Here is a 21081-nt window from a genome sequence, read left to right as displayed (position 1 = left end):
TCCATTGTAGACAAAGAGCCCCTGAAGCATGCTAATGACAGGTGGCGGGCTTATGGGGGCATGGGAATGGTGTATCTCCAGTGTGTCCAGCCTGAAAACCCACTGTACTGCAAACAAACACTTTTTTTTCTTTTCCTTTGAGGCAGAGTACTGCTATGTTGCTCAGGCTGGCCTCTAATTCATAAGGTCTCCTGCCTCAGCTTCCTGAGTAGTTGGGATTACAGGCATGTGTCACTGTACCCAGCTAAAACCTGATTTCAGTGACAGACACTCTTCTTTGTCTAAATATGCTATAGATGTCTGTAGGATATTAATGTACAGCTGCTTGAAGAAGGACACAGGGTTTCCCCAGGAACCTTTCCAGGGCTTATCTTAGCAAGTTCACAAGGGCGCTCTCTCTCTCTCTCCTTCTCTTTTGGAGGCTGAAAGAAAAAAGAGAGGAGGGAGGGTAGAAGGAAGGAAAGAACAAAGGAAGGAAAGAAAAGTCAGACACCTGTGACTCATGCATATATATTAGCTACTCAAGAGGCTGAGACTTGGCGGACTGAGGTCCAAAACCAGCCTGGACAGGAAACTTCAGGAGACTCCATCTCCAATTAACTAGTAAAATGCTAGCTAGCATGATAGCCATGGCTCAAGGAGTAGAGCCCTAGCTATGAAAAAACAAGCTGAGTATGGAGATCACAAGGCCCTGAATTCAAGCTCCATTACTAGTGAGAGAGGAGAGAGGAGAGAAAAGACAGAGGGGAGAGGACAGAGAGGGAGAGAGGGAATGAGAGAAAGAGAGACAGAGAGGAAGGAGGGAGGGAGGGAGGGAGGGAGGGGGGGAGGGAGAGAGAGAGAGAGAGAAAGAGAGAGAGAGAGAGAGAGAGAGAGAGAGAGAGAGAGAGAGAGAGAGAGAGAGAGAGAGAGAGAGAGAGAGAGAGAGAGAAGCTGGTACCAGTGGCTCATGCCTATAATCCTAGCTACTCAGGAGGTAGAGATCTGAGGATCGTGGTTTGAAGCCAGCCTGGGAGGAAAGTCTGGGAGACTCTTATCTCCAACAAACTATTCAAAGAAGTCAGAAGTAGCACTGTGGCTCAAGGGGTAAAGCACTAGCCTGGAGCAAAAGCAGCTCAGGGACAGTGCCCAGACTCAGAGTTGAAGCCCCAGGATTGGCAAAAACAAAACAAAACAAATGAGGGGAATTAGGCCATCATATTTTCTGGGTATGATAAGCACTCAGCTAAACCTGTCATGTTTTTGCATGCAAGACAGCACCAATTTATAGTGTTTTCAGAGTTTTCTAAACTTGCCCAATTAAAAAAATAACCTACAAAATTAACTATGTATGTAGATTCTCAGGTCCCAAGCCCAGTAAATCAAGAGTTAACAGGCAACTGGGTCTGGAAATGTGTGTGGTTAATAAAAGCTCCAGGTGCATCTCATAATGGAGAAGTTTGCTCAACATTTGTAATTGAGGCTCACCTGGGGACTTTCAAGATTCTGATTTACTCCTATGGAGGAACTTGGGGATCTAGAATTTTAATAAGGCCCCAAGAGATTCTAACGTTCAGGTTTTGTGAACCCCACTGTGAGAAGCACTGATATCTTGCAAACTCAGTCTTAGTTCTTAGTGCCAAAGCAGTGACAGCTTTTACTAAGGACTTGTGCATCTTTTGACTTTGTAGACACTGTTTATAAACTATTTGTCTTTTAAAACTTTTCCACTTAATTTGAAAACTTCTTTAAAAAATTGCAAACATCGGTTGGGAATGTGGCTCAGTGGTAGAGTGTTTGCCTAGCATGCATGAAGCGTGGAGTTCGATTCCTCGGTACCACATAACAGAAAAAGCTGGAAGTGGTGCTGTGGTTCCAGTGGTACAGCACTAGCCTTGAGCAAAAGAAGCTCCAGGACAGTACCTAGGCCCTGATTTCAAATCCCATGACTAGCAAAAAAAAATCTGCAAACATACAATACCCATTATACTACCTGCTCCAACGTTTGTCACATTTACTTCGTGTATGTATACATGTATATATGTATGTTTGTTTTTGGTGCTGGAACTATGGCTGGAACTCAAGGTCTCTGTCTCTGTCTCTGTCTCTGCTTTTTTCCCTCATGACTAATGTTTACTATTTGAGCCATATCTCTACTTCTGGCCTCCTGTTGGTTAGTTGGAGATGAGTCTGTTGGATTTGTTTGCTCAGGCTGGCTTTGTATCACAATCATCAGATTACAGCTTCCCAAGTAGCTAGGATTCCAGGCGTGAGCTATGGGCTCCTGGATTTATGTATTTTAACTGAATTATTTCAGTGTAAGTAAATGTCATCAAGTTTAAAATATCACCTGCCTCTTGAAACTATTCATCCAAAAATGCCAGCTCAAAAAGACAACAGATTCAACAGTCCCTTTCTCTGTTTCCTGGCAGAACAACTACCACTTCTGGTCTCTTAATTGCCTTCCCATGGGTTCACTTCACATGGCACAGGTGTAGTGTTCACATGGGGTGTATATGCACATGTGCATGTGCATGGTTAACATATTCAGGATTTACCACTAGAGTTGAGACCATGACTCTTCTACCTTGGTGTCTATTTGCTGCATTTGCCTAGTACAGTGTCTTATACCCCACAAACACTTCTTGTTGAATAAATTGATGAATGTTAAAGTTCAGAAGAGCAGATAGTGGCCCAAGACTGGAGTATTAGCATGCCAGCCCAAAGGACCTGAAAAGCGTCACAGGTCTATCCACACACAGAAGATGCTAGGCTGATCTGGCCAGTGGAACCACAGAGCTGAGACAGAGAGATGGTGTCCAGAGGCTATGATAAGATAGGGTAAACACAAGTCAGGCTCACAAACAGTAGTTGGGATGGAGATCTAAGTGTTATATATGGGACCCCCTCAATGCACTATGGAGCTGGGAATGGAACACAGGGGTGAAAATGTTCCATTCTTGAACTATATCCTGAGCCTGTATAGTATTTTTTAAGGACACTTTCTAAATTTGAATCTGTAACCCTGAGTTTACACAGCATTTTAATTTTAAAACTTACAGTAGAAAAATTAGAACATATAGAGAAATAAGATATTTCTTAGTAATCCTACTATAGAGGAAAAATCACCATAGTTACCATTTTGGTGTCATCTCACATTTTTTCTTAACATATATATATATATATATATATATACTGTATGATAAATGATATGTTATATTATTATTTATAAAATATTTTTCAAATCTTTTGTTATTAAAAAAGTTAATGCACAAAGGGATTGCAGTTATGTAAGTCAGGTAGTCATTTCTTTTTGGACAATGTCACCCTTTCTTATATATATTCTACATATAAAATAATGGATTTTATTTATATCTTAATATAACTAATTACATATGTTTATATACTTAAATGTGCAGTGGATCTATGGCATTTTATTTTATATTAATGTTAAATAATTAAGGATATGCCATGCAAACATCTACATAGGTTTTTTTGAACAAAAATATCTTTTCCTAGCACGATGCTGTAAGGATCTCTGACTGCCAGTAGATGGCACTATTTTCATTTGTCAGCGTAAGTAGAAGTCTAAAATGTTTGCCTCCAGGCAATATTTTTGTTTTATTTTTCAGTTTTACCATTTGTTTACTAAGTGGCAGGTGACAATAAGCAAGTTACTTGCTTTCCTTTAGGATATTCACTCAGGAACTTCCAAAACCCTTTTGGCTTCCAAAACATCTTTGGCTTACATTCACAAGCAAGGCTTAGAGAGACCATGCACTAATCCTCTCCCTTGTTTCCTAATAGAAGCTATTAATAAGGACTAGCTAACCCATCGTTATTTTAGAGAAAAAGCTATCAGGCCTTTCTGAGGCTATGAAAAGCAAACAAAACAAAAATGAAGCATTAACTCTAGAATTCTTGTTTTCCACACAGGACAGTATTAATCAACTCATGCAGATTTCTTTCATGGCTAGTTAATAATGAACTTAAAAAATTACACATTCTATTGTAATGCACCTAATTTTTTGTGTCTCAAACCTTTCAAAACAGTAACAGATGAGCTAGATGCTGGTGGCTCATGCCTATCATTCTAGCTACTCAGACGAGATCTGAGGATCTCGGTTCAAAATCAGCCTGGGCAGGAAAGTCTGTGAGATTGTTATCTCGAATTAATCACCAAAAAGCCCTACGTGGAGTTGTAGCTCTAGTGGTAGAGTGCTAGCCTTGTGCAAAAACACTTAGAGAGCACCCAGGTCCTGAGTTCAAGCCCCAGTATAGGCACAAACAGAAAAAAAAACTTAGGGTAGATGCTGCGATATGTCTGACAAGAAATTATATCTGAAGTGAGAAGAAAGGATGAACAATTCAGGGTCGAGAAAGCAAGGGAGGGGGGTGACATTATCCCAAAAGAAATGTACTCTGCCTGACCTGGGTAACTGTAACCCCATCTGTACATCACCTTTATAATGTCAATAACAAATTTAGAAAATATTCCGGGTCCGATGCGGGAATTGAGAGACGTTCGTGTTCAGTAGTGGAATAACATCTCAGCTACCGGATCAGCGAGGGCCGCAAAGGCCGAGGCTCGCCAGGCTGCGTTTGTTTTGATGACTACAAGGATTCCTTGTAAACGTGCTAAGGAGAAAATGCTCGAAGGCTGTGTTTCCAGATCGGATAGGCTCACCACCAGGTCCTTCTTGGGCATGCTCCCTTCGAATGAGAAGAAGGTCCGGCGATTTTTAAGTTTTAGGCTATTTTTAGCTTATCCTCTACTTTCGGACTCGCGGGAGACACTTTCCAGCTTAACGAGCGCGAACGGCTGCTCTCCCGCCTGGGCCCGGGACGCCTGGGAGCCCAGCCTGGCCCCACCTGTCGCGCACACTCTGCACACCCCGCGATCCGCAAGTGCGGACAGGTGTCCTCTGCCTCGCCCCGGGCCCGGAGTCGCAGCCTCGCAGCGGGCGAGCCTCCGAAATCCGCTGCCTCCCTCGGGGACAGCGAGGCCAGGGAGAGGGTGTCGGGGTGTCTGTGCGTGTGTGTGGATGTCTGAGAAGCAAAAGGCACCCAGCCCCCCGACTGGGGTGGAGTGGGGTGTCGGGGTCCGGCCCTGCTCGCGTTCCTCCGACTCCGGCCGCACGGGGCCGCGCTCCCAGGCCCCGTCCAGTCCTGCGCACGGCCCTCCGCCCTCCAGCGCCTTTCGCGTCCGCGACCCCGGGAACCCATCCAAGCCCCTAGCGGCGGTGACTCCGGGTGTCCACGGGTCCCAGCGGGGCCGAAGGGTCACCCAAGCCGGCGAACCTCATTCCCAAGGACAAGCAGCGAGTGGCAGCACCGCTCCCCCTCCCCCGTTCCCTCGCGGGACTCGGGAGGCTGCAGTGACCCAGCCCCTCTAGAACCCCCCCCTTCCCCCCACCCCGGGCGGCCGCGGGGAGGCACGCGCCGGGACCCCGCCCCTTCTCCAAACTTCTATCCGCGCGCGCGGGTTCTTCCCTCGGTCCGACCCCTCTGCGCCATCCGGCTCCTCCCCCTCGCTCTCCACCCCCTCCACCTCCTCCTTTTCTGGTCCCCTCGGAGGAATCCGCCCCCCTCCCGCCCGTCGGGTCTGGGGATCCTCCCCCGACTCCCCCCGCGTGCCGCCGCCGCCGCCCAGGTTCCTCCCCCCCCCCAGCCCGGGCGCTCCCTGCCAAGCCCATGATGTAATGGTGTATGTTAATCAGTAGCATGTGGGGAGCTCCGGCTCTGGCGGCTCAGTCCTCCGCGAGCCGACACTGGAGGCAGCAGCAGCTACAGCAGCAGCGGCGGCGGCGGCAGCGCCCCGATCCCGCCGCGCCGTCCTCTCCCCGGGCCGCCCGCCCCGACGGCATGGCCCGCAGCCCGCGCTTCGGGCGCCCCCAACCCCGCTGAGAGCCGCCGCGGCCCGGACCCGCGCGCCGAGGGCCCCCCGAGCCGCCGGGATGAGCCGCGCCGAGGTGAGCCCCGGACTTGCCCTTCCGCCCACTGTGGGGGTTCCTTTCCCCAAGAAGTTCTAGGAACCCAGAGACAGGATGCTGGGAGAGAGTTGCGCCGTCCGAGTGACTCCTCTCCCCGCCGCTGGAGGCCACCAGAACGGGGATCGCACCAGGGGAGCCCCCAAAGCTTAACTTTCTTCTTTGCAATCATTACGGGGAGGGGAAGGGGGGCGTTTGTCGACGGCAGGAATCCTCTCGGGAAAGCCGTGAGAGGAGGGGGGGGGAATCTCGGCTGTCGGGGCGCTTGGCGTGCGCCCGCCACCGCGCCGTCTCCGGCCGAGGAGGCACGGGGCGAGGGCAGACCCGGCGGGCGGCGGGCGGCGGGGGCAGGACGCCGACTCCACACGCGCGCGTCCACACACGGGCGCACCCGCACGCACACCTCGGCCGCTTCCCGGCGAAGCAGGCCCCGGGCGACCTCCCGGGTGGGCTGCAGCGCCGCGCCGGGGAGTCCGGGCTCCGCGCCGCGCCGCCGCCCGCTGGGCGCGGAGCTTCGGGTGGGGGAAGAGTTTATTTTTGTCTCGAGCTGCTGCCGCGGCTGCTCGCGGCCTAAATCCAGAGGGGCGCCTGACGGTGGAGATGCTGGCTGTGGCTGTAGATGGAGCTGCAACCGCTCGGTGGCTTCTCCTGGAGGAGGAGGAGGAGGAGGAGGAGGAGGGAGGGAGGGAGGGGAGGAGGGGGAGGGAGGAGGGAACCGCCGCTGCCTCCGCCCCTGCTTTGCATTAGCCCCCACCCCCACCCCCGCTCCCCTTCGCCGCCGCAGTGCAAGTTTTCAGCGCGGGGAAAATCTGTTGCTAGTGCTTGGCGTTCGCAGGCACAACCCCCCGAGGCCACCCCGGGCGGGGCGTGCGGGGAGCCCCGCAGACGATCGTAGCCGCAGCAACAGGGAGCCGCGGGGTCTCCTCCCGCACCTGGGAAGGAGGCTTCTGGCCATTCCCGGCTGGGAAATAACCCATCTCCCGCATCCCGGTGCGGAAGGAGAGGCTGGAATCGGGGAGGGGGAGCTCGACCTTCGCGCTACACCCCCTCCCCAACCTTCGCCCCCCACCAGCCCCATCCCCGGCCCTTCCCAATGCACCCCTCCCCTTCCCCCCCCCCAACCCGGGCGCGCTCCTCCTCTGGCCCAGGTCTCACTGCAGCTCTTTCTCTGCTTCCAGTGGTGATCGCCGCTCGGGAATGCGGGTGTGAAAGGTCCGAGCAGCCGCCCCAGCGGGGAGGAGACCCCGGGACGCCGGAAACCACCATCCCGAAGCTGCGAGAAGGGGGGGAAAAAGAGCATTCTTCATTCAGTTGTGTGCCTTGTCAGGGATAGGGAAAAAAAATCGCTTTTTTTTTTTTTCTTATAAACACTTCCGTGCTACTGTCTGTCATCGTCTCCGAGGGAAATCAGCCAGAATCACCGGAACGTAACCGCCCGCGGACCGGAGAGGCAGCAGCCCAGGCAGTACCTGCCGCGTCCCGGCGCCCGAGCCACCTTGGAACGGGAACGCGTCTCCGGCGGCCACGGGGCTGCGGCTCTGCCAAACTTTGGGGCGGGCGGGAGACCGAGGGGGGCTTGGAATAGACGGAGGGCGGCCCCCTAACCATGATGTTTCGCGACCAGGTCGGGGTGCTGGCGGGCTGGTTTAAGGGCTGGAACGAGTGCGAGCAGACTGTTGCGCTGCTATCGCTGCTGAAGCGCGTGAGCCAGACCCAGGCCCGCTTCCTCCAGCTCTGCCTGGAGCACTCGCTGGCCGACTGCACCGAGCTGCACGTCCTGGAAGGCGAGGCCAACAGCCCGGGTAAGTGCGAGGCCATCGGGCGTCCCCCCCCCCCCAGCCCACCCTCCTCCTGCACCTCTAGCTTCAGATCCGGTCCCGCCCCCTCCCTCCCCCCCTCGCCCGCCGCAGCGCAGACCCCCCACCCCCCAATCGCGCCAGCCCCTCGGGATCTTAGCCTGTACCCCCGATCCGGTGGCCGCTTTGGGGATTTTGTCCACTGTGAACTCCTTAGTCCTATTCCGTGTGGTAGCCACGGTAGCGTGAATGATTGATTTTTTTTTTCTTCTCCCATGCAGTTTCCTGGGAAATAAGTAAGTCAGGTCACGTAGAGTCTGGATTTTCTGTGTGTGTGTGTGTGTGTGTGTGTGTGTGTGTGTGTGGATTTTCTGTGTGTGTGTGTGTGTGTGTGTGTGTGTGTGTGTGTGGATTTTCTGTGTGTGTGTGTGTGTGTGTGTGTGTGTGTGTGTGTCCCTCCCTTAACATTCCCGCCCCCACCCTCCCTTCTTTTGGGCAACGTGGCTCGCTGGATTTCAGCAACACAAGTGAAAGCCCCGGGATTGCCCTATGGCTGCAAACTCAAATCGGGCTGTATGAAGAATGCCTGCAAATGCGATTCTATGATTCTCCCTCCCTCCCCCTTACCCCAGACAGATATAACGGTTTTAAGAGGCTTGTCTTCAGAATAATATGTAGGTGACGCTACAGGCTATTAAAATGACACTTGCAGTGGGGATGTGACGTGGCTACACACGGGTGGTGACGTCCGCCGTATTGATAAGGATCTTGGAGGAAGAGCAGGCATGAATTGGGCTCCTTAATGCTTTTCCTTAGGAAACTTTCCTGAATGGCACAAAATTGTTTCCTGGTACCCTGCTGGTATTTACAGACACCTCCACTCGTATAGAATGTAATCTTCTCTCGCAAAGGTCCAGCAGTTTGCCATTTGCTAGCCTACATGGTGACAGACTGAAATTATATCCTCCCAGTAATCGGAGGCTGCGCGTGTGTGTGGGGGGGCAGGGAGGTCTGCTAGTGTGTAATTTTTTTTTGGAAGGGAGAAAATTCTTTGGTTCACACTGCTGCAGGAGGGTGAACAGAGCCCCCAGTGTTTCTGCAGAATAAAGAATGCAGGGTCTTCTTCCAGCTGTTCCCTGTTAGCACAGCAAGCCTTCAAGACTGGGCAGAGCTCTGGGCTGCCTTTTGATGATAAGGTCCAGTCCAGGGCAGGGGGCCTTGGGAGACAGTCAAGTTGTGCCTTTACAGGAGCAAGAGAAAAGCTGGCCGCTTCCTCATTCCTCCTGGCTGGCATTGGGCATTGGTGCTCCTGAGGTTGAAATCATTAAGATGGGATGTTTCCATATATAGAATCGCAGGGTGGTGTAGTGAAGGCTGGAAATCCTCACAGGCCTTTTCCTGATGGCACCCAAAGGAACCTGCTTTGTGGAGCAGGGAGGTCCATCCAGCCATAGGGCTCCTCACAACTATGGCAGTGCCAGGGCCCCCTTTGCTTGAGCACCACATTTATAAATAGCTGAGGGCCAGCCTCCTTCCTAAGCAGTAGAAGCATGACAAGGATAATTCATGATCTATTTGCTTTGCTTTTTAATGTCAACCCATAGCCCAGTGCACCCGGGTGTTTTTGCTTCCTCAGGTTTGACAAACAAGGTTAAATAAACTTTTTTTTTTTGGGTAGAACCCAAGAATTTAAGTATAGTCATTTATGTTGAATGCTTTGACTTCAGCTTGTCGGGACTGTTTAAACAAGTGATAAATCTTTACATTAGTCAAATATTGGCACTTTTCTTTTTCCCTTTGAGTAATGATGAGAGATCTTTCCTAATATAGCTGCTGTCAGGTTAGGAAAGAAAGGAATGAGATGTTGTATTTTACTAAACAGAAGTATTACTTTAAAAAAATCTTATAATTTAACATGTGCCAACTATTGTGAGTTAAAAAAATCATTTGCTAATTTTTTCCCCTCTCAAACTTAAAAAAAAAAACGTACCAAGATTTGAAATCAGGGCTCCAGCCTAGCCTGCTCAGCTTGCTTGGTTAGGACTCTACAACTTGAGCCACCACCCCCTGAACTTTGCTGTCTGGCCTGGCTTGGAACAATCATTCTCCTGATCTTACTTTCCTGACTAGCTAGAATACAGATGTGAGCTACTGGTTCGCAGTTCAAGTTTTTTAATTTTTTTAAAAATCATACATATTTGTGTAAAGTATACACATCTTTGTACCATTAAATGATGTAGATGTGTAAAATATATCATGCTATTATGTAAAATAGGGACCATTTTTCTAGTTTCTGGATTGATCTCTCAAGTGAAACATTTTACTGGCATTTGTTTTATTGTGTGATCTGGACAGAAATTTACTAGGGAGGTCACATGGTTGTCTGGTTTACTTTTGGAGAATAGAATCATAGACAGCATCAAGATCTATCACTAGTGCCTGTGGGTCTTTCTCCCCATCTGGAACTTAGCAGAAATGTCCACTTTAGCAACCAGAACAGATGGCATAAGTGACCAGACCCTATCTCAGAACATATTATTTTCCTAGATGCAATCCTAACTTTTTCGCTCTAATTTGACAATGATCCATAGCTGATGTATTAGGAATAGCACATTAAGAATAGAATAAGCTGGATTCTGGTAATTTATTTTTTCACCTATAAACTACTAGTTCCTCAGAAGCCTGAGATCTGAAGATTGTAGGTTGAAACCAGCCCGGGGAAGAATTTTATCTCCAATAACCAGCAAAAAGCCAAAAGGTGGAGGTGTGGCTCAAGTGGTAGAATACCACCTTGAACAAAAAGCTGATGGAGGTTTGAGTTCAAGCCCCAGTTCCAGCACACAAGAAAAGAATGGGATGAGAGGTTGCTGTAACCAGCAGTGAAAGTGACTCCTGATTACCTGACAGCTGGAAAAGAATCAGGAGAACTATAACTTTAGACACAGGAATTGGAGCGAAAGGCCTGAAGGCTTGGAGCTCTTAAGGTAGGAACCCTTAGTTGATCCTGCTGGCATCCCTCCCTTTGTAAAACAAAACAAAACAAAAGACTAATGATTGCTGTTTACTGGTAATAGCAACAAACTACCAAAAGGATATATTAGGAAAAAAAAAAAGACTCTCTAAGAAGACTGGGAAAAGCTCAGTCTACTTGGGAAATATTTACACCCAAGTTAATTAACCTCTGAATCTGTTTTGATGTGTCTTACCAATTCAGAAAACTAGGCTGTGCTGGATGACTCATTCATTGAATGGCTGAGATTTCCTGTAACCAAGTCATCCTCTATCTTCTCCTTCATTTTGTAATCATCAATTAAAGCATGTGCATTTTTCTTTTAATTATATCTTAACTTTAAAATTGGATAGATGGGAACCAAATTTATATTTAGGGCTTGATCTCAGTGTAGTAAAGAAAAACCATTAATAATAATATGAACTGACTTTGACCACTAAAAACTATTTTAGCCAGGCACCAGTGGCTCATGCCTATAATCCTGGCTACTCAGGAGGCTGAGATCTGAGATTTGTGGTTTGAAGCCAGCCTTGGCAAGAAAATCCTTAAGACGCTTATCTCCAATAAACTACTCAAAAAAGCCAGAAGTGGTGCTCAAGTGGTAGAGCACTATCCTTGAGCAAAATAAGCCCAAGAAGAGCACCCAGGCCCAGAGTTCAAGCCCCAGGACCAGCAAAAAAACTTAAACCTAAAACCAATTATTTCTTTTGGTACTGGGGTTTGTCATACTTCCCCAGCAGGTGCTATTCCACTTGAGCTTTTCTACCAGCTCTGAACTTAGTTTTTTGTTTTTTTTTGGGGGTCCGGTCATGGGGCCTGAACTCTGGGCTTGGGCATTGTCCCTCAGTTCTTCAGCTCAAGGCTAGCGCTCTACCACTTGAGCCTCAGGGCCACTTCCGGCTTTTTCTGCTTATGTGGTGCTGAGGAATTGAACCCAGGGCCTCATGCATGCAAGGCAAGCGCTCTCCACTGAGCCACCTTCCCAGCCCCTGAACTTAGGTTTTTTTTTTCCTTGTTGATTTTATTTTATTTTTTTTCCTCTTCAGTACTGGGGTTTGGATTTTGTTAGGCAGGCACTCTAACATTTGCCACACCTACATACAGCTCTAGTTATTTTTCAGGAAAGGTCACACATTTTTATCTGGGGCTGGCCTCCCTGTAGCTGGACTCATAGGCACATGTTCTGTTTATGTGTTCAAGAGGAGTCCCTATAATTTTTCTACCTGTGTTGGCCTTGCTCTCTGCCTTCTGAGTAGCTGGGACATAGGTGTAAGCCACCCCACTAGACTGATTTTAGTGCTTTTTGAGCTATGGTTTGTGTGTTTGCCTTAGGACAGCCTTGGAAATTTATTATTATTATTATTATTTGGTTGGTCATGGGGCCTGAACTCTGGGCCTGGGCACTGTCCCTCAGCTCTTCAGCTCAAGGCTAGCACTCTATCACTTGAGCCACAGTGCCACTTCCGGCTTTTTCTGCTTATGTGGTGGTGAGGAATGGAACCCAGGGCCTTATGCATACAAGGCAAGCACTTTACCACTGAGCCACCTTCCCAGCCCCTGGAAACGAATTCTTACCTTCACCTCCTCAGTAGTTGGGATTATAGGCATGGATCACTACTTCTGGCCCTTGAGTGTGTGTTTTATTGCAAACTTTCATCCTCTTGAATTTACTGAAAATCTAGTGACTCATTGGGTTATCCTTTATGGTCATTAGAGAGCCAAAGAAAGTAGTTGACTCAGTGCCTACTGTAGTTTGGGTCTGGAATGTGTCCTAAAGGTTCCTGTGCTGCAAGTCTCTAGTTTGGTATTATTGCTTGGTTGTAGAACCTTTTACAGATGGAGCCTGTACAGAAATATTCAAGTCATTGGAGGCTTACTCTTATGGGGGATAGTGGGACACTTCCCCTTTTCTTTTCTTCAGCTCCCTGGCCATTGTTCTGTTGTGATGTGTTACCTGTCCCAAAGCAACCATGCCAACTGGTCATAGATTGGAACTGCCAAAACCATGTGTTAGAATAAACCCTTTCTCTTTATAAGTTGTTTCAGGTATTTAGTGAAAGAAAGATGACTAACATAGTCATGGCTTTAGTTGTATGTGTATTTTTCTTTCTTAGTCTAGTGGTAGTGGGCATTGGGCATAATCAGCTCCTTTCTAGAAGCCTCACAACCTGAGAAAAGGGCCCTGCAGCTAGCAGCCAAGGTTTACATAGCAACTTCTGGCCAGTCTCAATTTGTAGATGGCTGTATCTAGCAAAAATGGAATTCCCTGACTTTACTGCAGTTCACCAAAGGGAATGAGGTTGTGTGGCTTTTTATTTATAATATTTGTCATTTGGACTTGATTTTTTTCAGTACAGTGAAATAAATGGAGATTGACAAATTAAGTTATAAAGGCTTTTAATATAGAGCATATTTTATGGGGGGAATGAGGTATGTCATGTACAATTAATTATTGAGTGAAAGGGTTATCTGAAATGTTGTCAGAAATGATATGGAATTGAAGGGGCATATTTGCCCACTCATTACTCAGTGACAATGTTGTTGATTCTGGGCTGTGTGTGTGTGTGTGTGTGTGTGTGTGTGTGTGTGTGTGTGTGTGTGTGTGTGTGTGTGTGTGTGTGTGTGTGTGCATGCACACACATCCTGGTATTGGAGCTTGAACTCAGAGTCTGGGTACATAGAGCTTTTACACTCAAGTCTGGTACTCTCCCACTTGAGCCACAGCTCCACTTCCAGCTTTTTGGTGGTTAATTGGAGATAAGTAGTCTCATGGACTTTCCTTTCCTGACTGGCTTTGAACTGCAGTCCTCAGGTCTCAGCCTCTGAGTAGCTAGGATATGGGTTATAGCCTATCCAGTGCCTGGAAGTTCTGTTGTTGTTGTTCTTGTTGTTAATATGGCTTCAGATTTCTATAATACAGATATTTTTGTCTTCTATCTTCACTGGTTTCTTTAGATCCTAAATTCAGTAAACAGAAAGTTTTCCTGAGTGTGTATGTGCATAAAATCTTACTTGTAGTTTTTACATTGATTTGTTCAGTCAACAACATTTTCAGGTTGCCTGCTGTTTTGTGTTTCAGTGTTATGCAGTTGGAATACATGACTGGATTTCTGCTGTAATGGGCAACTTACTGTATTCCAAGGCCTGGTGCTTTCAGTGTTCAGTAACTAACCAATACAGCATGAAACATGCTGCAGTACAGATGTGGGAATAAAATGTATGGAAGGAGGGATTCTGGGAGCATTGTGAATCCAGCAGCTAATTGCTGGGGATTTGTGTGAAAGAAGACCTTACTGAGCCAGGAGATGTGCTTGAGTTGAGTGTTGAGGAGGGATGGAGGTTGGTTCAGTATATAAAGAAGCTTGTAGTTGTAGAAGAGGCCAGAAGATATTTCCTAAGTAGAAAGGACATTTGTACAGATGTGGCTTTGGGGGCAGGACTAATGATGCACAGGAGATGGTGAGCTCCTGGTGGCGCTAAGAGTGTCCAATGCTGAGCTCTAAGAGGCAGAAATTAGAAACAGACAGGTATGTGTATGCCAGACTGGGCCAGCCAAGGAATTTAGACCTTATTCTGCAGAGGTGATAGAGAACTCAAATGGACTGGTTGGTAGTCATGGGCATGCCAAAAATGCAGGAGTTGAAGGGGGTGAGTATGGTGTGTGTGTGGTATAGAATGGATGAGTTGTGTGTGTGTGTGTGTGTGTGTGTGTGTGTGTGTGTGTGTGTGTGTGTTGTATATGTGTGTGTGTAATGTGTAGTATATCATGTGTGTGGTATGGGTATGTCTGTATACTTTGGCCAAATACTCAATCTTCCTTATGCAGGCATGTCTTCTGAGAGGCAGAAATGGGAGGAGGATGCAATTCAATTCACTTTCCATTTTGGCTGAGGTAGTAGCTTCATCTCAGGGCATGTGATTTCCATCAGCCCCAACCTGTGGGGATAAAGGAAGCTTGCTGTAAAGAAAAGGAAGGTATGGTCCCAGGAACCATTTATTTATACCTGTGGGAGGGCTGAGGTCACAGAGGTCTCTGAGGGAATAGGTTTTAGAATCTGTCAGACAAGGCCAGTTCATTTCTAAGCCTCATTCTCCTTTCTATCATGATGGTAATAAACTCTCCTTGTCTAGAAGTTCCTTGTTAATGACCCAGCAGGGATCTGTTTGCTCCTTTAGGTTTACACTTGCTTCTCCATAATAACTAAAGCATATAAATACTCATTTCCTACGTGGTCAGAAATCTCTTCATTAAAGGTTCTCTGGGAACCCAGAGAAGATGGGCACCACCTTCAACATTCTAGCTTTGTTGGTTGTACTTTCTATCATGCTAGGCCCTAAACAATGCAGTCCTGATACTGTTTCTCAAATAGCTTGTCTCTTTCTTCAGTGGGTGAGCATGAAAAGGAGGAATCACTGGGCTGGAGAGGGAGGGTTTCACTTAGGGTGGTTGTCATTTTCTCTCAGTTGGTCTAGGATGGCCAGGCAATCACTAACTGTAAAATACAGCAGGTCTTTCCCAGTCATACCCTTTGTAGTGAGTGACTTGGACTTTGGTTGTTTAGCTTAGGGCTCAAGGGCTTCAGCAACTGAGTATGTGTTATAAACAGGCTCCATCAAAGCAAGTAAAAGACAGACACTCTTCATAGCAGTCAAATTGCCTTGTTTATGTTTAAATAAACAAGTGGGGGCAAACCTAGGGCTGGATGGGCTGGGAAGTAACTGAAAACTGCAGAGATGTAATTCTGAAGACAATTGTGGACACAGATAAGAACCACACGTTGCTTTGTCTTAACCTGGGCAGTAATTGGAAGGTTTTTCAATCATCAATACAATGTCATTTGCTAGGAATCACAGAGGAGGAAGGGTAAACTCATAAGAATCTTTAAAAAATATATAATCACTACTTGGGAATTTTTTTATCCTGTTCCTGCCTTTTCTTCCCTCCTAATCATTCCTTCCAAGGCCTGACTGAGCTCATCCAATTCACGAAGATTAAGATGCAGAATCAGACTTCTCCTCTGAGCTATTTTCTTTTGCTTCTGTGGAAGCTGCCTGAGGCAAGACTCTCCTAAAGAAAGCAGAACTTTCTGAACAGGAGAGGGTCCTCTCTCTGTGTGATAGTCAAGGCTTGGATCCTGCTCTTAAAGTTGGCAGCTGGTTTCCCCAGGGCCAGTTTGGAACTCTTAGGAACTGGCCTCCTCTTATATAAGTGCATAGGACTCATTGCAACTTGGAGGCTAGTTCCTGGATTTTGTTCCTGTTCTCTATGTCAACAACTTGTTTTATCATTTATTTTATGGGGCACTGGGCCTTGAACTTACTGCTTTGTGCAAAGAGGTGAGAATCCTGCCAGAGGGTAGAGTTGGTAAAATAATTCATCTTAAGGAGCTTACACTCAATATATGGAGGCAGAATAAGCATAGATATGATGGTTAGGCCATACACTGTCGCTCAATGTTATTCTTCTGACAAGAGAATCACACTGGAGTTGAATAAAGAGAAGAAAATAGGCTGGTCTGGGCAGTGCAAGAATCTAAGTGGGAGATGTCAATTACAGTGTGGTATTTGAAGCAAGATTCTTGCCTTTTTGGTACATCTAATCAGTTTCACCAGGAGAATTACACATAGATAGGTGGCCCCTAGCTGTTTGCTATGTAAGAGGCAGGCTTCTTGGGCCTTTGAAGGATGAGTATGTTAGAGAGAAGGAGATTGTTGTCTATCAGGAGTAATTTCTGGGATAATGCACACAGGATTTATAATATTGAAGTGTAGGAAAAGAAAGGTCTGATTACCTGATATTTTTATCTGTCCCATCCAGAAAATGCAGAAATTTAGTAATAATTCCTTGGTTACTCCTAGTAGGATACCTTTGCAGGACACTTTGATGAGAACTAGTGCTAAGGAATAACATCTACCATACTGATCAGAAAAAAAATATATTTTTAAAGCATCTTAAATGGCTTTGTCTCAAAATGTAATGGGCAAACAAATCACTTGAGGATTTTGTTACTCAGGACAGTGATGAAGGGCACTGCGGTGGGGCCTGACCTGCCTGACCTGTAATAAGCTCCCAGATGGTGTTGACCCCACAGGTCTGTGGATCCCACTGAATAGAAAGAACAGAGGTCGGAGGTCATATAGAGGTGATTCGATGCAGGAACTCTCAATCTTTATGGGTTTCTCTCAGGAAGTTTTTGTTTGCCAATGAGCACATATGTACCAATTTATGCAAAGTGGATGCCCAGCTCTAACTCTACAAGAAGAATAACGTAAGAATTTGTGACTAAGCGCAGTGATTTTCCCAGGCTCTGAGATAAGGCACTGGTAGACCGAGTCATGGGATTAAACTTGGAATCAGTGAAGCTCTTTCTGCCATCTGGGCCTCTATCCAGTGCGACTCACCTGTGGAGAGCCCTCATTTGGTTTTCCACTGGTCCAGATGGCTTAGTGTTAAGTTGAGGCTATACTTGTCTTTTGCCAACCTGAACTTAGTGTTATGAGAAAGATCATTTTCAGTCTCTCTGTCTAGTGTTATGATCGTTCACATGAAGAGTGAAGAGAATCCTTTGTGTTGCTGGCAGTCATCGTTGGATGATGGAGGAAAGAATAGGACCGGATATTCCTGGTAACACTGTGTAGTCAGTCCTAATGAGCCACAAACACCCAGCTCTCTGGGCCTTGGAAAATACTCATAGATTTTGCATCCAGGGATGCAGGTGTGTTTCGTACAACGGAATCACTGTCTTAAAAATGTGTTGAGGCTGAGTGCTAGTGGCTCATGCTTGTAATCCTAGCTACTTAGAACTCAGCTACTAGCTGAATTCTGAGAACTGAAGTTTAAAGCCAGCACAGGCAGACAAATCCTTGAGACTCTCTTATCCAATTAACCAGCAAAAAGCCATAAGTGGAGTTATGGTTCAAGTGGTAGAATGCCTGCCTTGCATGAAAAAGCTTAGGGAGAGTACTTTGTTCCTAAGTTCAAGCCCTAGTACCAGCACAAAAAAATAAAGAAGAAAAATACATTTTCATATGTTACTTATATGCATAAGCTCTGAAGGTAAGCATGCTTTCCATCTTGGTAGCATAATCACTCATTACAGAACATTTTATATTTTGCTCTCAGCAGTGCTTGGGACTGACTGCCTCTCATATCCTGAACTGAATGCATTTGGGAAGGTAGAATGAGGCTCTGATGTAGTGTTTCCCTGAGCTTTTTGGCCATGACCTTGTTAGAATTTCCAGGCATTCTAATAATCAGCATCTCATGGAAAATGAGCCTCCTGGAAAGATATATTTAGTTAAAAAAAATCTTTTTTCCCCTGATGCTATAGGTTGTAAGGAGAAGCCTGAAAAGAACAAGAATAATTCCAGAGGCTGGATGGCAAAGAATGCTTACCACTTCCCCAGCCTTTGCCTGTAGAGTGCAGTGGCTGGAATTTCAGAAGTGGCGTACCCTAATCTGTCACTAGAAAGCTGAGTGTTTGTGTGTGCTGCATAAATACATATGTCACATTAACATTCACCATATACATTTCTGTATGTACACCAGCATGTGATTTCAACACATGGAAATGTGTAACTAAAATGGCAGGGCTGAAACACTTTCACATTTTTGAAGAGGTTAAAGAAAAGAGGCAATTTCAATAACATCATCTTCATTTGTAAAGGAGAAAGAAGGGAGAAGCCATTGTAGCACATGCTTGTAATCCTAGTGCCCAGGAGGGAAAGGCCAGGAGGACTGTAAGTTCAAGGCCAGCCTGAGGACTATATAGTAAGACTCTGTATCCAAAAATGAGGGTGGGGGTGGAGTGGAGGGGGGAAGGGAGAAAGAAGTAGTTTCTGTGCATTGTTTGTAGAGGTTAAATCTGGTCCTGTGTAATATTCCTAAAGCTCACTTAAAACATGATTTGCTAGTATTTGCATGAAGAAACAGGAACCAGCATGCGTTTTCTAAGAATGCAAGAATGGGCTATGGAGAGATAATATCATTTCTTCTTCACTTGGACAATGGGAAAGCAAAAGAGAGACAGAGAGAGATAGATAGATAGATAGATAGATAGAGAGAGAGAGAGAGACAGAGACAGAGACAGAGACAGAGAGAGACAGAGAGAGAGAGAGAGAGACAGAGAGAGACAGAGAGAGCAAGAGAGCACTCTCTGAGAATCTTGCTGTGTTCTGGGCAGATCGTAAGTATCCTGGAGCAGAATCTTGCCACAGCTTCCATTTCTTGATGAATCAAATGGAGGATGGCTTTAGTGACTGACAGGCTCTGGTCACTGTCAGCCTGGAGAGGGCTCTGATGCTCTGCCTCGGGGTTCATCCATTCGCACCATTATTTGTACTATGGAGTAAGACTTAGCCTGGGGCCCTCAGGAAGGCAAAGTCTGAGGCAAGGACTGGCCATGCAGATGTTTCTATTTTGGGTACTGATCCCAGGCCAAAGGAAGGGGAGCTAGGAAGAGAGAAACAGGGAAGGCTGAAGAACCAACACACCTTATTAGTGAGTCCTTGCAGAAAGATGCATTCCCACAGAGGTTCTCTGAGGAGCCATGTGCAATGTACCTCAGAAGTGACTGAGCATCACACCTGTAATCCTAGCTACTTGGGAGGCAGAGGGAAGAGAATTATAGTCTTAGGCTGAGCTGGGCAAAAATGAGACCCTATCTAAAAAAAAATAAAGCCGGGCGCTGGTGGCTCACGCCTGTAATCCTAGCTACTCAGGAGGCTGAGATCTGAGGATCGCGGTTCAAAGCCAGCCTGGGTAGGAAAGTCCGTGAGACTCTTATCTCCAATAAACCAGTAGAAAACTGGAAGTGGCGCTGTGGCTCAATCGGTAGAGCACTCATCTTGAGCTGAAGAGCTGTGCCCAAGCACAGAGTTCAAGCCCCACGATTGACAAAAATAAATAAGATAAAGCTAAAGAAAAAAATTGAAAGGACTGGAGGCACAGCTTAAATAGTAAAACTCCTCTCCCCACTCCCCAGCAAGTGCAATTCAATTACCAGTACTACCAAAGGGGGGAATACAATTAGCTGAGGGACAGAAGAGTTGGACCTGCACTGGCTCCCTTGCTCTGGTCCAGGTGGTTCCTGGGTACTGAGTCCTTGCACTTTCCGATTCACACATGCGCAGGTTCTGAGAAACACAACAGAAAGCTAGAGAAGTGGTATGGTGGAGGCAGTTTGTTGCCAGGTGTGTGTGTGTGTGTGTGTGTGTGTGTGTGTGTGTGTGTGTGTGTGTGTGTGTGTGTGTGTGTGTGTGTGTGTGTGTGTGTGTGTGTGTGTGTGTGTGTGCGCGCGCGCGCGCGCTCAGGCAGTTTGTTGCCAGGTGTGTGTGTGTGTGTGTGTGTGTGTGTGTGTGTGTGTGTGTGTGTGTGTGTGTGTGTGTGTGTGTGTGTGTGTGTGTGTGTGTGTGTGTGTGTGTGTGTGTGTGTGTGTGTGTGTGTGTGCTCTAAAGCCTCAGTCAATAGTGAGCTGAGCTGGTGGGGTTGGCCCTTGGGGAGTACCTGTTTTGGCATGCCCAAACTTTTGTTAGAGAGACATGCTTAGAACTTCTATCTTTTTGTAGTCTCAGAACTATATTTGAATAATAACACAATGTGGTTTTCCCCAAAGCCACTGAACTGTCTAATAGTTATTGTACTCAGAACAGTCTGCCCTGTTGGCCAGACTGTCCCTGGAGTCTGAAGTGCAGTTCTGGGTAAACACTTGTGGAGATGGACGTGGCAGGATGTGATTGGAGAGAGAGGATGTTGTGGTAGTGGTGGGGGGGGCTTGGAAGCCAGGAGAACTGGAAGAGGGCGCACAGAAAACTCTTACTGCTTACTTGAGAGGTTGGCTTGGAATAGAGGCTTCAGTTCTGCATCTGTGTAGAGGGTAGAGGGCAGTGGGTGGAAGCTGCAGTTCTTTCAGCTCTAAGTGAAGGAGAATTTTATCAGAGCTTCCCACACAATGTGAATACACTAAAGAGGAGAAAGGCTTGGGTTTCACTTGAGGCAGATGCTCCTTTGGTGATAGGCTGGGCACAGTCTAGTAATTCTCAAAGATGGGCTCCTATTTATTAAATGCCTGCTCTGTGCCAGGCACCTTTCTGAATCATTTGCATATAGTATCTCATTTATTTTACTCAGCATCCTTCAGAGATGGAGTAGAAGCCACCATTTTTCCACCTGGAAAAAGCAGCCCAACTTCAGAACTGGTCCACATGCCTGTCCACTGCAGGACAGGGCTGTTTTCTAAAGAAACATACCTATTTCTTTAGAAAGATGTTGTGATATCCTGGGTGACTGCCAAAGTCCCTTCTGTCC

The 21081-nt window shown here is 46.8% G+C and overlaps 1 protein-coding gene across 3 annotated transcripts in view; it reads left to right on the top strand.

Moving 5' to 3' along the window:
* The first annotated feature begins 5736 nt into the window (after positions 1 to 5736).
* Positions 5737 to 21081, top strand: part of Samd4a (sterile alpha motif domain containing 4A) — a 229350-nt gene continuing 214005 nt past the window's right edge. Inside the window, exons 1-2 of one of the 3 annotated variants that reach the window (XM_070033047.1) lie at positions 5737 to 5951; positions 7148 to 7771. In XM_070033047.1, the coding sequence (XP_069889148.1) occupies positions 7576 to 7771 (196 nt within the window). In that variant the 5' untranslated portion in view covers positions 5737 to 5951; positions 7148 to 7575. Of the gene's footprint in view, positions 5952 to 6828; positions 6960 to 7147; positions 7772 to 21081 lie in introns of those variants that run through there. The other 2 variants (XM_070033050.1, XM_070033048.1) reach the window with 2 other exon arrangements.

Source organism: Dipodomys merriami, unplaced genomic scaffold, assembly GCF_024711535.1.
Source record: "Dipodomys merriami isolate MVZ:Mamm:240054 unplaced genomic scaffold, mDipMer1.0.p SCAF_1, whole genome shotgun sequence".
NCBI lineage: Eukaryota > Metazoa > Chordata > Mammalia > Rodentia > Heteromyidae > Dipodomys > Dipodomys merriami.
This window is presented reverse-complemented; position numbering and strand designations above follow the sequence as displayed.